Raw genomic sequence first — 24,420 nt, forward strand, 5'->3', positions numbered from 1 at the left:
ATTAAATCACGATTGACATCACAACTTCGATTACACAATTTTATCACGATTTTTGATTATTTTCGATTAATTGTGCAGCCCTAACTGACATTATACTAAATCAAATGCTTTCTTCTAGAGATGCAAACAACTAATCGACTTTAATCTATTAAAAAAAACATCAAACACACCAATTCGACTGACAAGAAACCCAGGTGAAATGGGCACGTGAAGAGTGTGTGTGAAGAGATATAAACATGCCTGCCTATTAAAGGGGTATGCCACTATTTTGGTGCTTAATACGGTTAAAATCGTTGGCTGGGGTTTATAAAGGTGGTAAAGTGTCTTTTTTTCATGTTAAGCATTGTCTTGTTTTAAGACAAGTTAAAAGAGGGAGTATGTCGCTAGGCTAGTGAAATTCAATGGATTCGTGTAGCATGCAATGCAAATCTTCAAATGCTTTCTTCTAGAGATGCAAACAACTAATCGACTTTAATCTATTAAAAAAAACACCAAACACCAATTCGACTGACAAGAAACCCAGGTGAAATGGGCACGTGAAGAGTGTGTGTGAAGAGATATAAACATGCCTGCCTATTAAAGGGGTATGCCACTATTTTGGGGGTTAACACAATTAAAATAGTTGGCTGGGGTTTATAAAGGTGGTAAAGTGTCTTTTTTTCATGTTAAGCGTTGTCTTGCTTTAAGACAAGTTAAAAGAGGGAGTATGTCGCTAAGCTAGTGAAAGTCAATGGATCCGTGTAGCATTGCATGCTACACGGATCCATTGACTTTCACTAGCTTAGCGACATGCTCCCTCTTTTAACTTGTCTTAAAACAAGACAACGGCTTACATGAAAAATAAGACACTTTACCACCTATACAAACCCTGGCCAACTGTATTAAGCCCAAAAATAGTGGCGTACCCCTATTAAGCTAAATTAAATGCTTTCCTCCCATGGCTACACCCTTGCTGTATCACTATGACTTTCAGAACGACAGCAGGATCTTCAACAACATAAGAACCACAATTGAAGTTTGTTTTCTTTTTGCCTTTTTTTTTTTAATTCTCCGCCATGATCACACAAAAAGAAAATCAAAAGTACAATATAAATTTCTGAAAATCAATACAATGAGTACATTTTATCTTCTTGAACAGCAAAAACACTGAGCAACACACAAAAGCGGGTGTGAACTGGTTCTCTTCTCCAGTTTGGCTTGCCTCTGTATTGTCAGGTTCATAAAATATGGCATTTTTCTTTTTTCTTTTTGTTTTGTATTTGTTTGTGTGTGTGTGTGTGTGTGTGTGTTTTTCATTTTTTTTGCAACTGCAATCTCCCGGTTCCTACCTTGATCAGACACAGGCGTACAGAGATGAGGGAATGAACTAGCCCAGAAATGCACAGTACAAACAGTCCAAAGGAGCTGGCATTGGTGGTGGTGGAGGTGGAGGTGGAGGCTGTTTAAACCATGTTGGGGAGTTGAGACGTCGACACCCATGCTGTACCCTGCATCACTGCCACTGTGTTGCCAAAGACTGTACACACCACCAGCCTTCAGACACGCAATGCCCAGTTGACATGTGACAGGAGTCACAGATACGTCAAAAGCATCAAAAGGGGGAGGCATTCATGAAAGAAGGAAATGTGTGTGTGTGTGTGAGTGAGTGAGTGAGAGAGGGAGAGAAAGAGAGACTGACAGAAAAAGAGGAAACAAGAAAGAGGGAGGGAGAGAGGAAGAAATCAATTGAAACAGAAAGAGAAAGTAAAGACAGAAAACTTTAGCACACCATCTCAAAGTGATATATTGTGAGCAACCTCACCGGTCCTCATCTTAAATTATGGAAGAAAAAAAAAATAGAGAGCTGTGCACTTCCTGTCATAGGACGATAAAAACCAATAAACCGACCGAACAACAGCTCACACACACACAACACTCTTCCCCAGCTTGAAATGTATGCAAGTTACACTATGAACATGTACCACCATGTAATTAGCATCCTACACCCCCAACCCCCCTTTGTGTGAGGACAAGCCATTCAAAATCAACAAAAGACTTGACATCGTTAGTCCCAATGCAACTCACAGATTCAACAGCAGGGGGAGTTAGAGAGAACAAATGAAGTGATCACCCTTCACCACCACCCACAAAGCAGAGGGATGTGTGCGAAGCAGAAGGATGCTGCTGCGATCCAGTCTCAAGTCATTTGTCATGTGTCGGCAACGTTGAACAAGGGAGCAACGGGTGTATGATAACGGCTCCATTTCACCTGGCCAATCATGTGATTTAAAAAAAAAAAAAAACTAAAAATGAAAATGAAAATAATGATAAAAAAAATAATGAGAACGCTGGGGAAGTTGGGGGTGAAGGTGAGCTGGGTGCTGTAACTGAAAGTTTCCAGTGTGCAATGTTGTGATTGGTTTGCACCTTGTGGGCAGCAGCAGGGTTATGTGTAGACCAGAGCAGGGCAGAGGGCAGGGGGGCAGGGCAGGGGGGTTTGGGGCTTTGAGGTCCAGGGTGCAGGACTGCAGGGGTCCATGGGGGTTAACCCTTTGAGGAGTGCCATCACAAATGTGATTAGAATTTTGCCCAAATTTTGAGTCCTCATTATGATGTCATGTTATGAGGCCTTTGCAAGATTTTTAATACAGACGTCTATGGGAGCTGTAGAGTGTTCAAGTAAAATTCTAGAAGAACCTGGGGAAAGTCCTTACTCCTCAAAGGGTTTTAAGGGCTTTTAAGGGGTCCATGGGGGTTGAGGGGTTTGAAGGGGTCCATGGTTTCAGTGGTGTGTGTGTGGATGACTGGGGCAGTGGTGTGGTGTACAGACAGGCAGGTGGTGGTGGTGCTGTGGTCGTTGATGGTGTAATTGTTGGTAGGGTTGTAGCAGTTGATGTGGTCATTGAAGAAGCCGGACAAGAGGGACGAGAGAAGAGAAAAGAAAAGAAAAAGAGGGAGAAAAGAGAGCTTCTTTGCGGGTGCTCTCCCTCCCCTCTCTCTTTCGTTCTCTCTCTTACTCTCCTTCAGTCCCTCTCTCTGCTCCTCTCTATCTCTGTCCATCAATCCATCCAAGAGACAGAAAGAAAGTAGAATAGGGGAGGTTCTTCACATGTGCTCCCCAACTCTCTTTCCCTCTCTCTCTCTCTCTCCGTCCATCCATCCATCCATCCCGCCGTCTCTTCCCCTCTCACCACTCCTTCTTCTTCTCGTCCATGGACACCCCGCCGGGCCCCAGGGCCACCACCAGCAGCAGGCCCCCGATGACCGAGGTGGTCTGGAAGAAGTCGTACTTGAGGAAGTCGTGCATGGGCTTGTAGGCCGGCACCGACCAGAAGGCGTTGAAGTAGACGTTGATGGCCAGCAGCCACAGCACCAGAGTCAGCGCCGCCAGCTTGGTCTTGAAGCCGATCGCCACCAGGATGATCAGGGCAGTGCCGACCATGTTCTGAAGGATCTGGAATGGAGAGAGGAGAGGGGGAAAGAGCAGATGAGACATTACATCACATTACACTAGACTACATTACATTACACTACACTAGACTACACCAGGATGATGAGCGCAGTGCCGACCATGTTCTGAAGGATCTACAGTGGACAGAAGAGAGGGGGAAAGAGTAGATATAACATCACATCACATCACATTACACTAGACTACACCAGGATGATGAGCGTGGTGCAGACCATGTTCTGAAGGATCTGGAATGGAGAGAAGAGAGGGGGAAAGAGTAGATGAAACATTACAAATCTGGCCCACAGAGTAATTTTATTTGGCCCGCGACTTTGTTCCAGATTTTGATTTGGGCCCTCTGTCAATTTGAGTTTGACACCCCTGACCTAGACAATACAAATTTTGCACAGGCCAGCCGTTTTCGAAGTGTCAAAATCAGCTGACGTCGCCAGGCAACAGGCATTCTGTCCGTTGCCATAGACAGCGTGCTGCTATAGCCGTGTTGTTATTCCGAAATAGCAGATGTGGGAATGTTGGGGAGCCCCATTCAAGTGAACAGCTCACTCTACAGAATGACCTCGATGTGATAAACTGCATTACACTACACTACACTACATTAAATTATATTGTATGGCAGTGCACACCATGTTCTGAAGGATCTATATTGGAGAGCAGAGCAGATATTACATTACACTACAGTACAACATGAGGGTGATCAGGGCAGTGCCAACCAGCAGCACCTTCAGAGGGGAGAGCTGAGAAGACATTACCCTACACTACAATTACGACAGTGGAGAGAGTGGAGCGGAGCAGAGCAGTTTTTACATTACACCACATTACCTGTTCATGGCATTCAGTATGATAAGGGCAGGGACAGTTACAGGGAAAGGCGTGCTAATCACAGTGGTGCGCAACCTGGATTCAGGAGTAATTCAATCCACAATCCAGTGCAACAATCCACAATCCACAATCCATAATCCACAGCCACATATTCGAAATGGTAACCCAAGTCATTCAGGAGAATTGGCACTGGTTTGTAGCTTCTGGATCCAGGTTGCCCCTAACTGGTTACACGTGATGCTTGAACACTTCAGTAATGCGTGATAGACAGCCCCTTACACACCAGTGCCACCTACTGGCCAGACTTCAAAACACAAGAAATCGCAAGTGTTTCTTTTTCCATTACGTGACATTACACTTAGCTGAAGCTTTTATACAAAGCGACTTACAGTTATTATTTTTCAGGGTATTGGTTACAGTCCCTGGAGCAATGTGGGTTTAGGTGCCTTGCTCAAGGTCACTTCAGCCATGGACAGAGTTGTAGCACAGTGGGTTTACATACAGTGTTGAATCTCGCCCTCAAACCCGTGCCTGCAGTTCACCTAGGGAGCGCTGTCGAGACAGCAGAGCTCATAAGGCTGGCGCTAATAACTGACAATTGTGCTCGCTGTCTGCTGAAACTTGACAATATTACTGTAAGTTCTGAGAAACCAATGTGGATTTCAATGAAATGTACAATAACCTGGGAATTATGTCCTTCTGATTTCCTACAGCGTTGGCATTTATGAGTCAGGCTCCGCTAGCATCTTGCTAACAAAATTGCTTTACGGTCGTCGTGATCACAGCAATGCAGCCGGCCGACCAATCTAAACGCAGTGTGTGAAGCCACTCGTGACGTCATATTGACAATAAAGACGTATTTTACAAAGATCCAGCAAGTTTAAACATTCAAACTAACTGCCGTTTGAAAGGATAATCTATCCTGCCTTTGGGAAAAACAAGTCTGACAGGCGGACAACAGATGCGTCCGTCTATGCCCGTTCTGAACCTTTTTTGCCCAAACGCCCCCTTGGCCTCCTCATAACCTGTCAAGGCAATTTATCAATAAGCCTACCATGTACTGTATAAGCCTGGATTTGAAAAAGTACCATAGGATTTCAACAGTGTTGGGCAATTTACTGAAAAACTGTAATGCATTGCTGATTACATGTTACTGTCTTTTCAAAATAATCCCTTACACTACATTTAGCAATGTGGGGACCTAAGGCGAATTTAGCTTAGGGGGGCCATCGGTCCATCCCATATCACATTTTTTTTAACATAAAATCTCTATTTTTGTTAGGCTATTTTTTTTTTTTTTTAAATCACTTTTTTTTTTTTTTTTTTTTTTTTTTAATTACAAACATAAAAAACAGGCAAACATTACAACCCTTTCTGGACAGATTTCAATGAATAGGCTATTTGCAATTTTGCATAGGCCTACATTAAATAAACTAAAATGTGAAATTCTCTTTTCACTTTAATATGAGAGCAGTGATGTCCCCCCCTCACTGAAGTGTTATTTCATGTGTGAGCATGATGCTGTCACCTATTTGAAGTGACGTTGATGTTGGATTTCATGGAATACTTTTAAATGCCGCTTTGGGAAGAAAACAGAGTAGGCGACAGGTGAACTGTATTTCTGTCAAAACAGTGGTTTGCAGGCGTTTGCGTTTTCACGTGGATATTGTCTTCGTGGACCGTAACAGACAAACCGTAAGTTCCATAAACTAATCAATGAGACATTGGCTACGTGTACATGATGTTTTTAAGTCCGATTTAATAAATGCGATTTAAATAGATCGGATTAAGAGTTATTTTGCGATGTGTATACATGGCACTTTCACTTAAATGCGATTAAACGTCTGGGGAAAATAAAGCATTGCGATTGGACTGAGGACGCACGTGCTGAGCGAGCCAAATAAGGCACGGGGGCGTGGTTCAATGCCACCGAGATGCAGGTCATCTTCCCCACGAAAATCGTTGCCTCAGGCGGACTGAAATCACAACATTTCCCCCTTTCTCCCTGGATCATTTACAATGCTACATTAGCTACCCTGTTAGCATAGAAAAACGAGTGGTCAAATGGTAATGTGGAGTAACTTTGTTGTGCTTCATTACTTCGTGGGGCACTTTTACATCAATATATGGAAGCCACAACATTTATAGTCGCTTAGGGACTTTAAATTAAGCAAAACTTTCATGTGAAAATCAACAGGAAGTGCCGCCATGTTTTTCTCACTGGCAAAGAGCACGGTTGGTTTGCACGCATGAGCTCCAGGCCAAAACTGAGCGACTGCCACCTTGTGGACACAAGAGGGAATCACAGGAGGGAATCACAATTCAGAAACGCATCACGGGAGGGAAACACATCACGGGAGGGCGGACGGACGGACGGAGGGACGGACGGACGGAGGGACGGACGGACGGACGGACACCAAAGCCTCTTATAGAGATGCGTGGGACGCATCTAATAAAATGAAACGATGATACCAATTCTCTCCCAAAGCAATGGCAGCATCGTGTTTGAGCTCCATGGGATCCCATTCATTTCAACAGCCTCTGCGCTCCTTGGCGTTCCTCTGCGCTGTCTGGATGGCGCCACTCAGTGGACAGTACCACCCGGAAAAAGTCGCAAGATTCTTCTCTCGTACTACCCATAAACACTCTCTGGTTGTAGGGAGAGGTAAGGGTGGAATTCACTTTTGTCTCTGGACTTCTTTAAGTCGTGTCTGGTCTATTCGTCTATTCAGAGAAGTTGTTGAGCAGGGTCATCAACAGGAGGACCAGAAGTACACACTGCCCTCCTCCACCATTACATCCCTCCACCCCACCACTCCTCCATCCCTCCTCCCTTCTCCTCTCCTGTTCTCTCCTCTCCTCTCCTCTCCTCTCCTGTTCTCTCCTCTCCTGTTCTGTTCTGTTCTCTCCTCTCCTCTCCTCTCCTCTCCTCTCCTCTCCTCTCCTCTCCTCTCCTCTCCTCTCCTCTCCCTCCATCCAGCCATCCACAGGTGCAGTAGTGCTTACCGAGAAGAAGCTGGAGTCGAAGTGCAGCAGTGTCATGAACATGAGGACGAGCAGCACGCGGCCCCCCAGCTGCATGTACTGCTTAGGGGAGCTCTCCCCCATGGACGGCACCCCCGCAAACATGCTCTTGCCCTCCGACCGAGACTCCGCCAGCAACAGCAGCAGACCCCCACCCAGCGCCAGGTTCCTATAGGGGGGATGGAGGGAGGTAGGGAAGAAAGAAAGAAAGTGGATGGAGGGAAAGAGAGAGAGAGAAAAGAAAGGAAGAAAGAAGAGATGGAGAAAGAGGAAAGAAAGAAAGAAAGAAAGAAAGAAAGAAAGAAAGAAAGAAAGAAAGAAAGAAAGAAAGAAAGAAAGAAAGAAAGAAAGAAAGAAAGAAAGAAAGATAGATAGACAGACAGAAAGAGGTGGATGGAGAGAGAGAGAGAGTAAACTTTGTTAATCCCGTGTGAAATGAATGCGTCCAGCAAAATACACATAACACACATTGCACAAATCTTCACACACATCTGACTATACTATACTGTGTGTGTGTGTGTGTGTGTGTGTGTTGGAGGGGGGGGGGGTATGGTGTTTACCTCATCAGAAACTTCAAGTCCCATAGAATACTGTAGGCAACAGTCTACAGGAGAGCAGAGGACAAGCAAGGGGAAGCATTTCATTAAGAAAAACACTGAAATACATTTATAGATTCTATCCATCTTTTGTAAGCATGTCAAGAAAATTAATCAATTTGACAATACACAGCGGGACCACAACAATTGACTTTCACGAAAGGAGAGAGAGAGAGGCTGGAAAACAAGTTCCTCGCTTGGCGTCTGTATCCCTCTCTCACTCCCCATTCCACTGCTGTCGTGTCTTCTTAGCGCACCAAAGAAGAAGAAACACACAGGTCATAGTTCAGCTTAGTGCTAACTCTTGTCTGAGACAAAATCGGGAGAGATGTCTCCTCCTGGTACAGATGTCACATAATTCACTGGCAAGAGCTCACGCAAGAACACATTTTAACCAGAAACACACAGAACGATTACGGATTATACAGATACTACAGATTATAATTATTCTTGCATCAATACGTTTTGTAAGTGCATCAAGTGTGTTCCCACTCAGATTGAAACTGCTCAGTGTTCTACAGCCATATACAATAGAGAAGGACATTTGTCACTGTTACTATGTTTCTACAACATTCCAAAGCCTCACCTGTAGTGCAATGATGCCAAAGAGGCCGAAGCAAGCGTACTGCACAAAATTTCTACTGAGGATAAGGACACAGCCACCTGTAAGAGAAACACAACAGACACACGAGGACACACGCGCACGCACACACGCACGCACGCACGCACGCACACACACACAGTTAGGAACATACATGCAGACAGAAGAAAAACATCCATCGTCACAGTCACTTGACAACGTGAGATTGTGTGTTTGTATTATGAATTCAATGCTGGCATGCTCATGGAGACCCGGGTTCAAGTCCAGCTGGGCCTTTTCCCAGCCCTGTCCCATCTCTCTCTCCCGCTCGTTTCCTCTCCCATTCTTAACTATCGGTCATAATGACAGCAAAAAGCCCTATACAATGTATTTTTTTTAAAAGTCTGGTTTGTTCTCTAGGCGAGTATGCAGTATGGACAGTCACGTATGCTTTGTTGCAACATTCATACTGCACAGCGCTGCCTGTCAAGACCCAACGTGCTCTTGAAAAATGTCTCTGATGTTATAGACTGATCAACGTTTAGCACAGAGAATGCCAACAACCACAAAAACCTGTATGTGCAGTCATCGGATGGCTGCCAGCAAAAACAACCTGTGAGGACAGTTTTATACTTTATTTCAGTATTAGTTTTGTACTTAATTTGAGTAAAGGTTGGGACACGTTGGAGCCGCCATACCAAGCAGGCTTGTATTTCCAAATGCAGATTGCAGATCAAGAGGACGTATTGATTCCTTGTGTGTGTGTGTGTGTGTGTGTGTGTGTGAGAGTGTGAGAGTGTGAGAGTGTGAGTGTGAGTGTGAGTGTGAGAGAGATAGTGTGTGTGTATGTATATACGCTCAAATCTTCAACAGAACAGAAGGGTTAAACAGAGAAGTAACTAGTCTGCACATGTTCAAATTTTAATGACGCAGACAGCTCAAAATTACATTACACCATGATTACAATCTACGTACGCATTAGGGTACATTACAGAATGACTTGAACAAGAAGACAAAGGGAAGAAACATACTATGAGACAAGCACAGTAAAACGCTGCAACAGTGTAGCCTAAGCCTCCTCTTCCACACCAGTGTCATAAAATAAGCAAATGAGTGAATATGAAATGAAAATTCCATGTTGTTTCACTCGATATCCTTTTTGGTTACTCGCCTTCCTCTCTCCCTCACTGTACTGTACACACATCACATTTTTACATTACACTTAACAGACTCTTTCTTATCCAAACCGACTTACAGATACATATTACAGGCTATTGGTTACAGTCCCTGGAGCGATGTGGGGTTAGGTGCCTTGCAGACCAGCTCCCTAACCATTAGACCACAGCTGCCCACAAAAGAACAAGGAGGACTACACCCTTCTTTATCTTCTCTCTAGTGCCATACGCCCAGTACAGACAGCAATACCTTCTGCAGACAATGGCAGGTCCCATTGCAGACAATGGCGACCTGGCCAGACAATGACTTTGTAACGGTGTGGTGATTGGGGGAACTGCAATCTTTAAAAAAATATTAAATCCCAAAACACCGTCAGCAAAAATATCAGTGAATCAGTCAGTGGAAAGCATGAGACGAGGCAGTTCCTTAACTTTCACAATCTTCATTCATTAAATGTTCATTAATCCAACAAAAAAGGTATATCCAACAAAAAAGGTATTAAATCCAAACGGCATTAATCCAATATGTCCCAAGAACAAAAAATAGTCGTTATCAACTCTCTAAAAAAGGAGAGGAAGAAGATAGAGAAGATGTGTAGTGTAGTGTAGTGTTGTAATGTGTGTGTGTGGAATTGTGTGCGTTTCTGGGCTTGTGGTGGAGTTGCGTTGTAACTTGTCAAGGTGTGTATTGTTTGGGGGTGAAGGGCAAGACGGAGAGAGCAGCCAGCGAAGTTAGTGGCAATATCCAGCCAGTTCATTTACTCACGAGTCTTCTTATTGAAGAGGGAACCACCCAGGTCCTTTTAGACGATGTATTCCATTCTTCTTAGGCAAAGACAATGTCGGCACGCTTACGGCAGTTATTTCGGATATCACGAAGGCTCCGTAGCAATAGTACCAAACGTAACTGTGTTCGATCCAGGCTGGATACTCGGGCTCACAAATGTTACTGTGTTGTGTGCGTGTGTGCGTGTTACTGCTCTCATTTTGGAGTGAGTGAGGGGAGTTTTTGAAACAAGAGGAAACTGGAATGCCACACTGATTGCAATTGCGCTCAGCTGCGCTTAATTGGGACGAGCTCCGAGCTCAGCGCAGGTGAGCGGGGGAGGGGAAGAAGACAGACCGTCACATTCTCCCCCCCATGGAAGAACAACCGTAGGTTGTGAGGGTCAATCTTGGAAGCCAGGGAAGTCTTCTTCATCCGACGATTCCTCGAAGAGTGTCCGAAGACCTTCCCTCTCCCGGGCATCCAGTTCCGCTGCTGTTGGAAAGCATGGCTTAAGGTTGTGTACGTGAATAGTGCAGAGGTCCTCTCCAGTGTCCTCCCGGACCACCTGGAAATTCACAGGACCTAACTGCCGGACAATTCTGTACGGGCCTTTCCATTTTGGAGCCAGCTTGGCCGAGAAGTAGCGTGCTGCAGAAGACTGAGGATGATTGCGCACCCAGACCCTGTCCTTCGGCAGGTAAGTGACATCTCTTCTGTTTTTGTTGTAATTTCGCAGTTGTCTGCGTTTTGCCATCTTACTGCTTTGATCTGCTTTGTTTTGCAGGTCTTTGAGATGTTTTACTACATCGTAGGAAGAATCATCAGGGCACAAACTGTGACTGGACAGGAGTTTGTCCATTGGACTTTGCAGTTTGCGTCCAAGCTGCAGTTCCGCAGGGGTAACTCCTGTTGTCTCGTGGACAAACGAGTTCAAGGCGAACCGAAATTCAGGTAAGTATTGATCCCACCTTCTGTGATTGTCGTCGACAAAAGATGCAATCATGGCCTTGATATTTCTGTTCACACGTTCCGTCATGTTGGTTTGTGGATGGTATGCTGTTGTGAGCTTTGGCGTGACTGCCCAACTGTTGCAGAGCTCTTTAAACAGGGAGGAGACAAACTGAGAGCCTCTATCAGAGACTATGAAGTCAGGGACTCCCCAGCGAGTGAGAATTTCTCTCTTGAAGAGTTTGGCAACAACTGGTGCAGTGGCTGTTCTGGTTGGGAAAAGCTCAACCCACCGGGTGTAGTAATCAACGAAGACGATGAGGTACTCATTTTGTTCTGTGCTTCGAGGAAAAGGGCCCATGATGTCCACTCCCACCATTTCATTGGGTCTCTTCACCTCTGTCTGCTGAATTTTTCCGGCAGGCTTCTTGTTGTCAGCCTTTCTGGTCTGACACCGCTGGCAACAAGCAATCCGATGTTTCACGTCCGTCCACATTCCTGGCCAGTAAGCCCTGTCATAGAGTCTTTTGTAAGTTTTGAATGTTCCGCAGTGTCCACTAATAGGTGACGAATGGTAGGAATGGAAGATCTCGTCCCGCAAGGATGCCGGGATGTACAGGCGGTGGAGTGTCTTGCCGTTGTTGGTGGTCTTTCGATACACCATGTCTTCCATCACAGTGAAGTCTTGCTGCATTTTTGGGTCGTTTTCTGCCAGTGCCTTGAGGATGTTTTGAATGTGTGTGTCATTGTGTTGTTCTGTGTACAGGATGTCAGCAGTCAGAGGGAAACTGTCTACCTTCTGGATCTGAACGGTTGCAATCGACCCAGCTGGAGGTGGAACACGAGAGAGGGCATCGGGGACTACATTTAGTTTTCCCTTGCGATATTCCACAATGAAATCAAACTTCTGCAGTCGCAGAGCCCATCGCAGGAGTCGACTGGATGTTTTCGTAGACGTCAGGACCCATTGGAGTGCAGCATGATCAGTAATAACTGTGAACATTTTTGTCTCAAGATAATACTGCCATTTTTCAAGGGCCCAAATGACTGCTAGGCACTCCTTTTCTGTTGTGGTGTAATTCCGTTCTGCTTTGTTCAGAGTTCTGCTTCCAAACGCAATGACATGCTCGGTCTCAGGGCCTGTGCGTTGTGTGAGCACTGCACCAAGACCAGTATCACTTGCGTCGGTGTGGACAACAAAATGCAGGTCAGGCATGGGGTGACCTAGAACAGGTGGTGATGTGAGACATGCCTTCAGTTTCTCAAATGCCTGTTGGCAAGCTGCAGTCCAGACAAAGCTTTGGTCCTTCTTCTTCAGGTGGTTCAGTGGCTCGGCAATCTGGGAGAAGCCTGGGACAAACCGGTGGTACCAACCGGAGAGTCCCAGAAACCTTTGAACCTCCTTAAGGTTTTGGGGCACCGGGTAATTCATGATTGCGGTCACTTTGTCCGGATCGGCAGTGACACCAGCAGCATTCACGATGTGTCCAAGGAATTTAACCTCAGACAGGCAGAAGTGGCTCTTCTTGAGGTTCACCGTCAGGCCAGCACGGAACAGACAGTTAAAGACATCCTGGAGGTCGGAGAAGTGTTGGGAGACTGAGTTCGAGAAGCATAAAATGTCGTCAAGATAAACGAGGCAGCATTTCCCATTCAGTCTCTCCAATACAGTAGCCATCAACCTTTGGAACGTGGCAGGAGCATTCTTGAGTCCGAAGGGCATCACCTTGAACTCATACAAGCCAGATGGAGTGATGAAAGCAGTCATGGGTTTGCTTTCCTTGCTCATGGCTACTTGCCAGTATCCAGAGTTGAGATCAATGGTAGAGAAGATTGTGGATCCGGCCAAGGACTCCAAAATCTCTGAAATGTTAGGTAGCGGAAAAACATCACTCTCTGTCAACTTATTCAGCCGTCTGTAGTCGACGCAGAATCTATGACCACCATCCTTTTTAGGCACCAGAACAACCGGGGAGGACCAGCCAGAATGTGATGGCTCGATGATGCCTTGTGCCAACATCTCTTGGACATGGTCCTTCACGATGGCCTGTTTGATGGGAGACATGCGGTATGGCTTTTGTTTGACAGCAACGTTGGTGGTAGTGTGGATGACGTGTCTTAGCACCTCTGTTTTCCCAATGCGGTGGGTGCACACATCAGGGTTGCTCAGTAGTAAGTCACACAACTGTTGTTTCCCATCCTCTGGTATTTGAGCGGCTGACACTGCTCGCTCAATGTAGTCCTGTACGCTTAAGCGTTGTGGTTGCAAGGACAGCAGAGGAGGTGGAATGGAACTGATGAGCGACACGTGGTGTGTGTGTAGTGTCCGGTACTGTGGGGACAATGTAGAGATTAGTGCACTTCCGGGTTGGAAGAAGAAGACAGCGGATGGATTGGCTTTGAACGTGAAAGAGTTGTCTGAGACATTCAACTGTATTTGGCTATGGTATATGAAGTCTAGTCCCAGGACAATTCCGTATGCCAGTGCCACAGATGGAAGGACAGCTACTGACAGGTCAGTCACGTTTCCATGAACACCAAGATCTAGATCCATCCAGCCAAGTGGTGTTACAAGCTCTCCATTTGCTAGGTACAAAGAACCCTGTGTCCATGGGTTAAGTGCTTTGGACTTCATCACATCGGACCACAGGTATTCATGTAATAGGGTGCAGCTTGCACCAGTGTCTAGGATAGCCTTCCCATACCAGGAACCTATGTTCACAGGCACGACCAGCTGTTGAGGAGCAAGGGGACCTGGCAAATCCATGGCGGGAGCAGTCGTGGAAGGAGAGGAGGTAAGCGTGTTTTTCTCACTCTTAGATGAAACAGCAGTAAGGGCATTTGCATTGCCCCACAGGGACACATCTCCCATCATGCTCTAGTTCTACTGACCCAGATGATGCAAGACGACATTAGTGATTAATTTACATTTTGGAATGTATATTATTGCTTAACTGGGGTGGGGTGACTGTCAGTTTGAGCCCCACTCTGCCTGACCCCATCTAAGTGTCCTTGAGCAAGATATTTAACCCCAAATTGGTCTTGGTGGCAGGGTGGTACCCTGCATGGTAGCCAGCCACTGCCACTGGTACGTGAGATTGAAGAGACCTTAGCTATCTTGTCCTGAATGAGATTGAAGAGACCTAAGCTATCTTGTCCTGAATGAGATTGAAGAGACCTAAGCTATCTTGTCCTGAATGAGATTGAAGAGACCTAAGCTATCTTGTCCTGAATGATATTGAAGAGACCTAAGCTATCTTGTCCTGAATGATATTGAAGAGACCTAAGCTATCTTGTCCTGAATGATATTGAAGAGACCTAAGCTATCTTGTCCTGAATGAGATTGAAGAGACCTAAGCTATCTTGTCCTGAATGAGATTGAAGAGACCTAAGCTATCTTGTCCTGAATGAGATTGAAGAGACCTAAGCTATCTTGTCCTGAATGAGATTGAAGAGACCTAAGCTATCTTGTCCTGAATGAGATTGAAGAGCGCTTACCCAGCTGTCCAATGAGGTTGATGAGGACGAAGCACGTGGCCAGGAAGTATCCGCAGCCCCAGGTGGCCTCAATGTAGTCCCTCTGCTCGTGCCACTGGAACCACATGCGGATGCCGTCCTCCAGAAACGTGCTGATCAGACACAGGCGCGCCAGGTGAGGCAGGTACTGCTTCGTCACCCGCAGGAACTATAAACACAACAGTCAGCCACATGGCAGGAACCATCAACACAAGAACCACATGGCAGGACAAATAGACACACACGCACACACATACAAACACACAGTCTGACGGACAGACACACAGACAGGTATATTGCAATAGCTGGCCAAACGTCCTCCGGGCGGCCAGGTAACATACTCAGGGATTGACTGTGTGAATGGCTGGAACTACCAAACCAAGAACTCCAGGAATTACTTTCGATTAAAGGTAGTGGTGGCAGGTCACTTGTGGGTACCGCTGAGTAAGAGCTCTCACCACAATGACACAGCTGTAGGGGTCATCGAGTCAGGAGACCTACCAGGAACTATCAGCCCAAGAACCACAAACCAAGTGATTCATCACCCACAGCTAGCTTTGAGCACACAGGAACCACAAGTTCTCCTTTACAGCAGGGACACAATCAGGCGAAAGGAGCGAAGCGAAGAGAGAATGCACTCCTCATTTGCATAATGTTTACTTTCGCTTCACTTCACCCCTGTTTGCTTGCCTTCGCCCCATTTCGCTTCCCTTATAGGAATGAATGGCAATGTTCGCTTCACTTGGCCAAATTTGTGTGTAAGCTTATGTGTCCTTGGCATAATATGGGTACCGCTGCTGGCACATGAACCACAACAGAATGTCAGCTGTTGCCACCTCACGGCCACCTTCAGAAGCCTTTGTTGTTACCCAGTCGAAGCTGTATATTTTTATTTTTAAACTTTACCTTCATTCTTTATTCTTCCGCATGATGAAATGTCATTCAAGACCATCTGATGTGAAATAAACAGCTCTGAAGCAGAGAAGCACTAAAGCCTACTTGATCAAGACCCGAAGGAGCTACGGGCAGAAGAACTAAGCTACAACAACCACTTCAGACAGGACTTGCCAGTTACCTCATAGAACAGGAGGGGCATTCCAAGAACATGGTTAAGTGATAAACCTGGCTACATTGACCGACAGGGAGAGTTAAACCTGACAATTGATATCCCACCGGTATCATTTAGGTAAGAAAACAAGGACTCTAGGCCCCTCTATTAGTTGATTTACCACCACCTCACAGTTAACTTAACCTGGTTTGTGAGTCAGGTTCTTGGCATACTCCCAGGGTCATGCAGCAAAACAAACACACAACCACAAACACATTCCTCCAAACATTGACAAATCACGACTCGAGGAGGGTAGTGTGTATAGGCTGCTGATGTGTGGGTAAGGACTCTTATCTGATTTGTTCAAACACAAAAAAAAAAGTCAATGACCCAGTTGTGGTTAAGTAGCAGACATCGGGATGTCACAACCACAGTTGATGCCACTATGGTATGGATTAAATCATTCTAATTTTTTTAACACCATTATCTAAAAAGCATATTCACTGAGTGCAGTGCACATTAATTACCAATTAGGAATTAATTTATTTAATTGACACAAGAGTGGCATTAGCTGAGGTTGTAACATCTGATGTCTGCTACTAAAAAAAAGGCAATAATCCAATTACAAGCTTCTGCACTGCAATCATCACTCAGTTTACAGGTCTTTTAAAAAGTCTTCTGTTGCATGCCACGTACCACACCAGTTTGTGTTCTCTGCCTGCCTGCTCTGAGCATGTAACTTACATGGGTTCTGAATGTTTGTAAACACGATGTTATGAGGAGGGGAAAGACACTGGCAGCCAACCATGTGCGCTATTTTTTTGACCGACAGCGGTTTCCAACAATCAGGGCTTTAGTCGTGTGCAGCTAGTTTCGCGCAGTTAGGTTATAAACAAAATTTGGAATCCATGTATAGAACACAAACTGTCTAGTAGGGGTGGTACGATTCACAAAATTCACGGTTCGGTTCATATCACGGTGTCAAGGTCACGGTTTTCGGTTCTCTACGGTTCTTTTTTTTAAAGTTCATGATAAATGGTGCACCGGGAATATTAAACAATATTTATATAACTGCAGTTCTAAAGTGATGATGTGTAAGTTGAATTTGACCTTTTGCATGTGTCTGAGAACTGCCTCTTGTGCTAACCTGCGCTTGCACTTAAACTGTCGTCAGCTGATGTGCGCTGTCTGAGCATTCCAAATGCCCTCTTTCAATTGGCTAATAGAATCTGACTTATCACTAAATATCCTACATATGGTTGTATAGACTTATAATGTGAAAATGGTGTGATTTGTGTCATCCTCTGATTGGTCTTATACGCTAATGTTTTAATGAGAGAGACTGGATAAGATACTCCAAGAATCTCTGTTTTACATATTTTTCTGGGCAGTACATGAATTGCGGTTTGCCACGGATTGCACGGTTCAGTTCGGTATGTCTGTGAATTGTACGGTTTCGATTTTCGGTGCGGTTTGTGCCATCCCTACTGTCTAGGCCTGCCTCCTGCTAGCTCGCCGCAGTCAAAACTGTTCTCCGCCATTGTCCCTCAGTGGTGGTGAACAAACTTCCAGAGGTAACAAGACATCTCTCAGTCTCAACCTTCAAGAAGCTAGTAAGGACCCTTCTCTTATGTGCCCAATTACTGCACTAATATCTGCTGCACTCATTTCATATGCACTTAACCTTGCTATAACGTGCTTTACTTAAAACAAAAGTAAGTAAGTAAATAAAAATACTGACCCTACTTAGTATATGCGTGCACTTAATTCTCTGTATGCTGTGTGTTATGTCCTGAGTATGGGCTGTGTCCTCATTTGTGAGTCGTTTTGGATAACAGAATTAGAATCTTCTAGGTTACCAGAGTCTGCTTGCTCACCACCAACTTCCGTAATAAGGTCATGTCGCCTGAGAGAAAGAGAAGAGCTTTTCTAGCTTCCATCACTTCACTACACCGTCACACACGGGCTAGGATGCAGCACTCTACACCTAAGCAAAAAATACCATCACCTCACTCACGTCGTTCTTCTCAATGAAAGGTGGTCATGGTTGAGAGGAACTGCTAAAAGTGGTGTAACTTAGTTAACTACTGTGTTTGTTCATTGCAAATTGAGCTGTGTGTGTGTGTGTGTGTGTGTGTGTGTGTGTGTGTGCTACACAGACCTATGCCAACTGAACTCTGTGTGTGTGAGTGCGTGTGTGGTTACACAAACCCGTCGCTGTAGAAATGCTCAACTTCCTCCGTGATCTGAGAAGTGTGATAGCTACGATAAGACATTACAGCAACACCACCTCTAGTGAAATATGATAACGACAAGGATAACACTTTTAATCCTTAGTTTCATCTTGTGTTCACATCTCACATGTGGTTGGCACCAACTCACCACAGCCTTTGAGAATTAGGGTGCCAATACATTCATGGAAACAGTAATTCGGCAGGTGCTGGACAATTACAGTACATAGCGTGGTAGAGTGTGGTCTACACACTGGGCATACGCGCCAGAAAATATGTAGCCTTCTCACACGCACACGTCACGACAGACATGACAGGTTCTCTTCATCGGCCCCTTCTGGCGTCAGGTTTTGGAGGCACGGCTGCATGGTAGTGATGGTGAGTGATGAATAAATATTATAATTAACACTGGCCTCAAATGCATGACCTACATAATGACACACACTGGAGACTATCTATTAAAGTCACCAACTCACAGCACCACACGTAAATAATGTATTTAATTTGTGACCTGTGCTATATTCAGAAAGGCAGTCAACGCATGGTGATGAACACCAATAACCCAAGGTTCATTATTTTACAAAAATAAACCAAACCAAGCCAATAATAAAACAATGTTAAGAATATGATAAGTAGTGGGAACTGTTGGGAAATCTAATGGAATGAAATCTCAACACTAAATTCACAAAGTGAACAACTCGAAAACATGCTGCCACTATTTCAGCGTACTAGCATGCAGTATGATTATATACCCCATCATATCATCTTTCACCATGTGTTCCTGTGAAAGTTTTTTTTTCCCCTCGTCTCCTGTGTTGGTACAAGGAGTACAGGGAGTACTGCCTCCCACTCACAACCACGCCCCCTCCACAGTCCACATCAGCACAGCCAGACTCAGCCCACCAATCACAGCTCAACAAGTCCCACAAGCGCCCCTAGCTGGCCAATCAGCAAGCCCGTCTCAGTTCTTACTCTAGGGCGGCATTTGAGGCAGTGTGGAGAGGAGCAGAGCAGAGCAGAGCAGTGAGCAGAGAGCAAACAGACAGCAGTGTTAGCAACAGCTAGTCGGACAGCTATGGGTAGCATGGGGAAGTCTCTGCCTTGCAGTAGACCGAAAACATGCTGTCATCACGCCTCAGGATGAGCCACTGCTGTACTGCACGCCTGCATAGGACTACAGATGTGAATCAGCCTGAGGCTAATTCTGACACAATGAATAAAATAATTGCAGCATTTATGTTTTAAATGTACATGGTGCCTCATAGGGCTGGGTAAAATAATCGATTCAATCGATAATCGATCGATATCATTTAAAATTCACATAATCGATTCACAGGGCACAAAATCGATTTTTTTGCTCTTTTTCTTTTTGTTCTTTTTGTTTCATTTAGGTCTATGGAAAATACCCAGTAGGTATTAGTCAATTAGGCCTAGGCCTACTTATTACAAATTAGCAATCTGTTAACACTGTCAAGCCACAGCCCTTTGACATTTTTATATAAAAAATAGGCAACAGCATCTTTTGGGGGAAATCCTTGCACCAAAAAGGGAACGGATTGAATCGATTCGGAGTGAATCGAATTGAATCGAATCGAATCGTGATTAATCGATTCAAAACCCTCAGAATCGAAATCGAATCGATACAGGAACATAGCTGCAATACCCAGCCCTAGTGCCTTATAAACTGAAACTGACAATATAGACCAGCTCTATAGGCTGTGCAGGACTGGCTCATAGTCACAGAAGATGTGCCTCATTTAAAATTGAGTCCTTTGATTAGGCACATCTGTGCAGTGGATTAATTTTCTATTTCTGTGTCAACACACAGTCAAAGGAGCACCTTTGACAAATAAATCTGTCTAGTGAAGTGTGAAACATAATCTATCAATTCTTTATCATACAGACACACACACTCAGGTGCTGCTGACACACACTTGGAGACTTGTGTTTGACTTGGCTAAAGCCTGCTCTGCCTGTCATTTCTACTAGAGGTGCTCCGATTGCTCGGCAGCCGATCATGCTCGGCCGATAATGGCCAAAAATAGCCTGATCGGTGATCGGAAAAACATGCCGATCAAAAAACCGATCCAGAGATATTAAATTCCTCACGCAACCATTTCGCCTTTACACCTGGCGCTGCCTGCATGTAGCCTAGGTGCTGGCTCTGCACAGCTGCTGCACCAAAATAAGGCATCTTTACTTGTCTTTAACTTTTTGGAATTCCCTCCTTCATTTTCACCATTTATAATCATATCTGCATCAACAATGATCTGATTTTCCGATCCATGCTCAGTTTACATGACGCTTGTAATTTGTGAATGACGTGTCAGTCTCGCCATGTTCACTATTTTGAGTTACAGCCTGTCAGCACGCAACAACTAAACGTTTCCAAAACAATCATCAACTGTATTGTTTTTAAAGTTGTAGCCTAATGGACAGCCAGGTCATTAGTTTTGTAGTCGCTGCAACACCAAACAGCAACTAGGGAGAATGGACGGTGAAACTCAATGAGTCTGTGCAGGGAATTCTACATTCTATGACAGTGTTACAGAGAAAGAGCTTTCCTCGCAGACACGCTGTGTTGTGCGTGTTCCCTGTTCTTTCAAGTGAAGTTTTTTTTTCTTGTTTTGTGTATGTAGAATCTCAAGTGTTTCAGTCACAATGTAATTTGCGATAGACTACTTCTCGCCCGTTAGCCATTTTACGTTATAACCTGTGTAGTTGCCTCGGTCAGCACGCGACAAGTTCACGTTGTCCGCACAAGCATGCCAACGTTATTGTTTTCAAAGTTGTAATTGACAGTCAGTCGATTATTTTGATAGTCGCTGAAACGCCAAACGGCGACAGAAGTGAGAGGGAGAGAGCAGAACGGTCGCGGAGCACTGCAGCTGTGGACAGTCAGTGAGTGACAGAGAGGGGAGGGGCTCTCCTCACGAGGCTGCTCATTTAAAGCGACAGGGTTTTTTCTCGTATGCAGAAGACGAGAGACTGAGATCCAGGTGTCTGAGCTTCAATTCAATCTCAAATAGTTAAGTAATTATATGCAATAACTTATAAATTGATGTAATGTTTCAGTTTCAATTCAATCTTAAATAGTTTAGTAATTATATGCAATAACTTATAAATTGATTAATACTGTAGACTTACTTGTAGGCTATATTACCAACACTAGTCTGAAAGAGCTGAAAGATAATAATAATGATAATAATAGCCTAATAATAATAATAATAATAATAATAATAATCATAATAGTAATAGCCTAATAATAGGCCTACATTGTGAAAGCGACATGTGCAAATTAAGATTGATTGGTTTATGGGCAGAAATATTCAATAAGGATAATTAATAGGCTATTAAAAAAATAGGAAATAATTTCTGTGATCGGCAATGATCGGTGATCGGCAGATAAAGATTTTTGGTGATCGGTATCGGTGATCGGGCCAAAAAATGGTGATCGGAGCACCTCTAATTTCTACATTGCAAATGCACATGTAAGGATAGCCTACGCTGGCACACCAGCCTCACACACGCACAGGGGCTAAGCCTAGTGACCTAGCACAGGGGTAAAGCCTAATGACTCCAAATCACTGAGCACAAAACACCACCAAAAATCAGAGACAACAGGTCAGAAAAGTGATATGAGCCGCAAAGTGATATGATATGACCAAGAGTTGAGATGTAACTAAGTGAAGACAGAGTAATGATGTGTTGCGCATGCTAAATGTCTTTGTGAAAAGCGGAAGTACAATTTAGCGTGCCGTAGGTGGCCTTCAGGACAAACGCGGCTTCGATAACAGGAGCCGAGTCACACCTACGGCCTGATAAGGCCTCCACTGATGTCACCCGGCAACCCTTCATTCCATTTCACCGTGGAAACCCTCCACTCACGTCACCCACCAACCATTTTGTCTCCCGTCAACCCTCCACTCAGGTCACTTAGCAACCCTGCTCTCATGTCACCCACCAACCCTCTACTCCACTCATGATGATACCCACAAACCCTTCACTCAAGTCACCCGGCAACCCTCAACTCATGTCACCTAGCAACGCTTCGTCACCCGGCAACCCTCCATTCCACTCATGTCACCCAGCAACCCTGCTGTCATGTCACCTAGCAACCCTTCACTCCCATCACCCACGAACACTCCACTCATGTCACCAGGCACTGCAACAGACACTACAACACTGCGAGGTGGCACCATGGAAGACGTTTCCCCACACAAAGCGACACGTACCACACTGGCACGGCCCGGTCTATGTGAGTTTCCACTTCATGTTGGGTTGAAAAAAAGTGTATGGCAATCACAACGGAAGTATTTGTCTTTCACACGGTTTGTGTGCGTGTGTGTGTGTGTGTGTGTGTGTGTGTGTGTGTGTGTGTGTGTGTGTGTTGGTTTCGCTCTTACGCATGCACGCGCGCACACGCAGCCTCAGTGAGGAGTCCAGTAATATGAACTGCAGGGGATCTCAACACTTTTCTCTTTATAGACTAAAGAATGTCATGCTGGCTCCCATTACATACACTGACCTACTGCTTCAGCTGGGTAGATGAAAACACTCAAACCCATAACCTGCTCTTAACACAAAACTGCTAATATCACAAACTACTGCTTCAGAATAGCCCTTATACAAGACTCATTTCGAAATAAATATTATTTTATATATACAGTATAGACATTAACATAAATGGCATTAAATTAATCGACTCAGAAGTGCAACTGCTCTTAGGTTTAGATATGACTCATCAAAGTTAAGCTTTGGCATATTGCATTTCAAGCTACTTTCCACACATTGCCAGCAAACCTCAGATTTGTTTAGATTTTTAACAATTCCTTTGTTGTTTATGATTGCCGTCTAGAACTAGCACTTGCTGCTACTGATATTCCTAATTAGTGGCAGCTGGGCACTTAAAAAGATGCGCTGGACATTTCAGTCGTATGAATGGAGTGACTGGCTAACTGTGCAGTGCGCTATGAGACTTGCAAGTAACCCTCGAGGTTTAACATTATCATTTAATTTAAAAACTTTTGTTGCCTTCTTCAAAGCCCAATCGTGGAAATTTGGTCGGCCTACTACTGGTGTACATAACTGTCAACAGTAATAGCATAAAACAAGTCGTCGACTAGCCTACTAATGAAAACACCTCACAGCTGGCGTTCATCCATCTTACATTTCTTAAAGGTTCTGGTCAACGGTTGGGTAGTAACCTAACGTTAACAGTGCTAATTGACCGATCTAAAAAGTCAGTAACATCAACAACAAATGACACGTACACAGTTGTTGGCTGACGTTAACTTAGTTGGCCTTGACACCACTTGGCTGAGTGTGACTGATCACTGGTTGATGGTTAACTGCGAAATAAGTTTAACTTTAAGATAACGGTACAGCACACCATATTGCGTGCAACATCAAATTTAGCACAGGCAAGCGCAGTTGTAATGCAAGTTTATCTGGTTATTATGAACGCAAAATCACCCCTCGTCCAGTTGGGAAATCAGATTTGCATACGCCAGAATTGTGTCGCGAGCTAGCCACTTACTTCAGTCGCTTTAGCTGAGGGGCTACAAATGCTATCAAGCCCAATTCTGTACCGCTAGCGAGAATTAATGTTAGCATGGTCGTCTGAACACTGGTCTGACATTAACGTCTTGAAATCCCAATCGAGGCGTAAATCCAGCTGGCATAGAGGGCCAGACGAACCAACCGCACAAGTACCTAACATTAGCAGGTAACATCACCCCCCCAAACGCAAGGTACCCTGCACGTCAGGCCCCGCGGCAGTTACACGGCTAAGCTAATATTAGCCAATCTCATTCATGTAGTGCAGCTTGTTTCCAAATTTCTGCATCAGTCTTGTGGGTTAAAATGCCGTAAATAACACATACCTGATCCGCCACGTCTTCAGCCGTACTCATCATGTCTTCCTGCCCCATGTCTGATAATTAAGAGGCTTGCTGTCGAGATGAGTACTTAACACCAGATTTCCAACAATATTTAGAAAATGTTCCTTCACCACTCTGTCTGCCAGTTCCTGCCTGTCTCGGTAGACTAGGCCGCCTCCTCCCCACAATGCCTCGCGTGGCGATGAATGTTCCCCTCGCAGTCGCACAGCTCCCGCGAACGCTTCTTGCCACGTATGCTGATCAGAGCAGCACTCTACCTATGCGCTCTTTTAGCCTGGTCAAGAAATTCACACTTGTGCATTTACAATTACTGCTGTTGTCCATTTCGGCCAAATTGTTATTATTTGGCAACTATTTGTCTGT

General features: G+C 44.8%; 1 protein-coding gene across 1 annotated transcript; it reads right to left on the reverse strand.

The window, feature by feature from the left end:
- Positions 1-1,262: 1,262 nt before the first annotated feature.
- surf4 (surfeit 4) lies at positions 1,263-24,295 on the reverse strand. The gene is made up of 6 exons (XM_063210325.1): positions 24,040-24,295; positions 14,858-15,044; positions 8,474-8,550; positions 7,852-7,895; positions 7,274-7,460; positions 1,263-3,433 (listed from the first exon to the last, which is right to left on the reverse strand). The coding sequence occupies exons 1-6, from the start codon at positions 24,085-24,087 to the stop codon at positions 3,167-3,169; spliced, it is 810 nt and encodes a 269-aa protein (XP_063066395.1). The 5' UTR covers positions 24,088-24,295; the 3' UTR covers positions 1,263-3,166.
- Between the last annotated feature and the right edge of the window lie 125 nt (positions 24,296-24,420).

The sequence above is a fragment of the Engraulis encrasicolus genome, chromosome 11 (assembly GCF_034702125.1).
Source record: "Engraulis encrasicolus isolate BLACKSEA-1 chromosome 11, IST_EnEncr_1.0, whole genome shotgun sequence".
NCBI classification, from domain to species: Eukaryota; Metazoa; Chordata; class Actinopteri; order Clupeiformes; family Engraulidae; genus Engraulis; species Engraulis encrasicolus.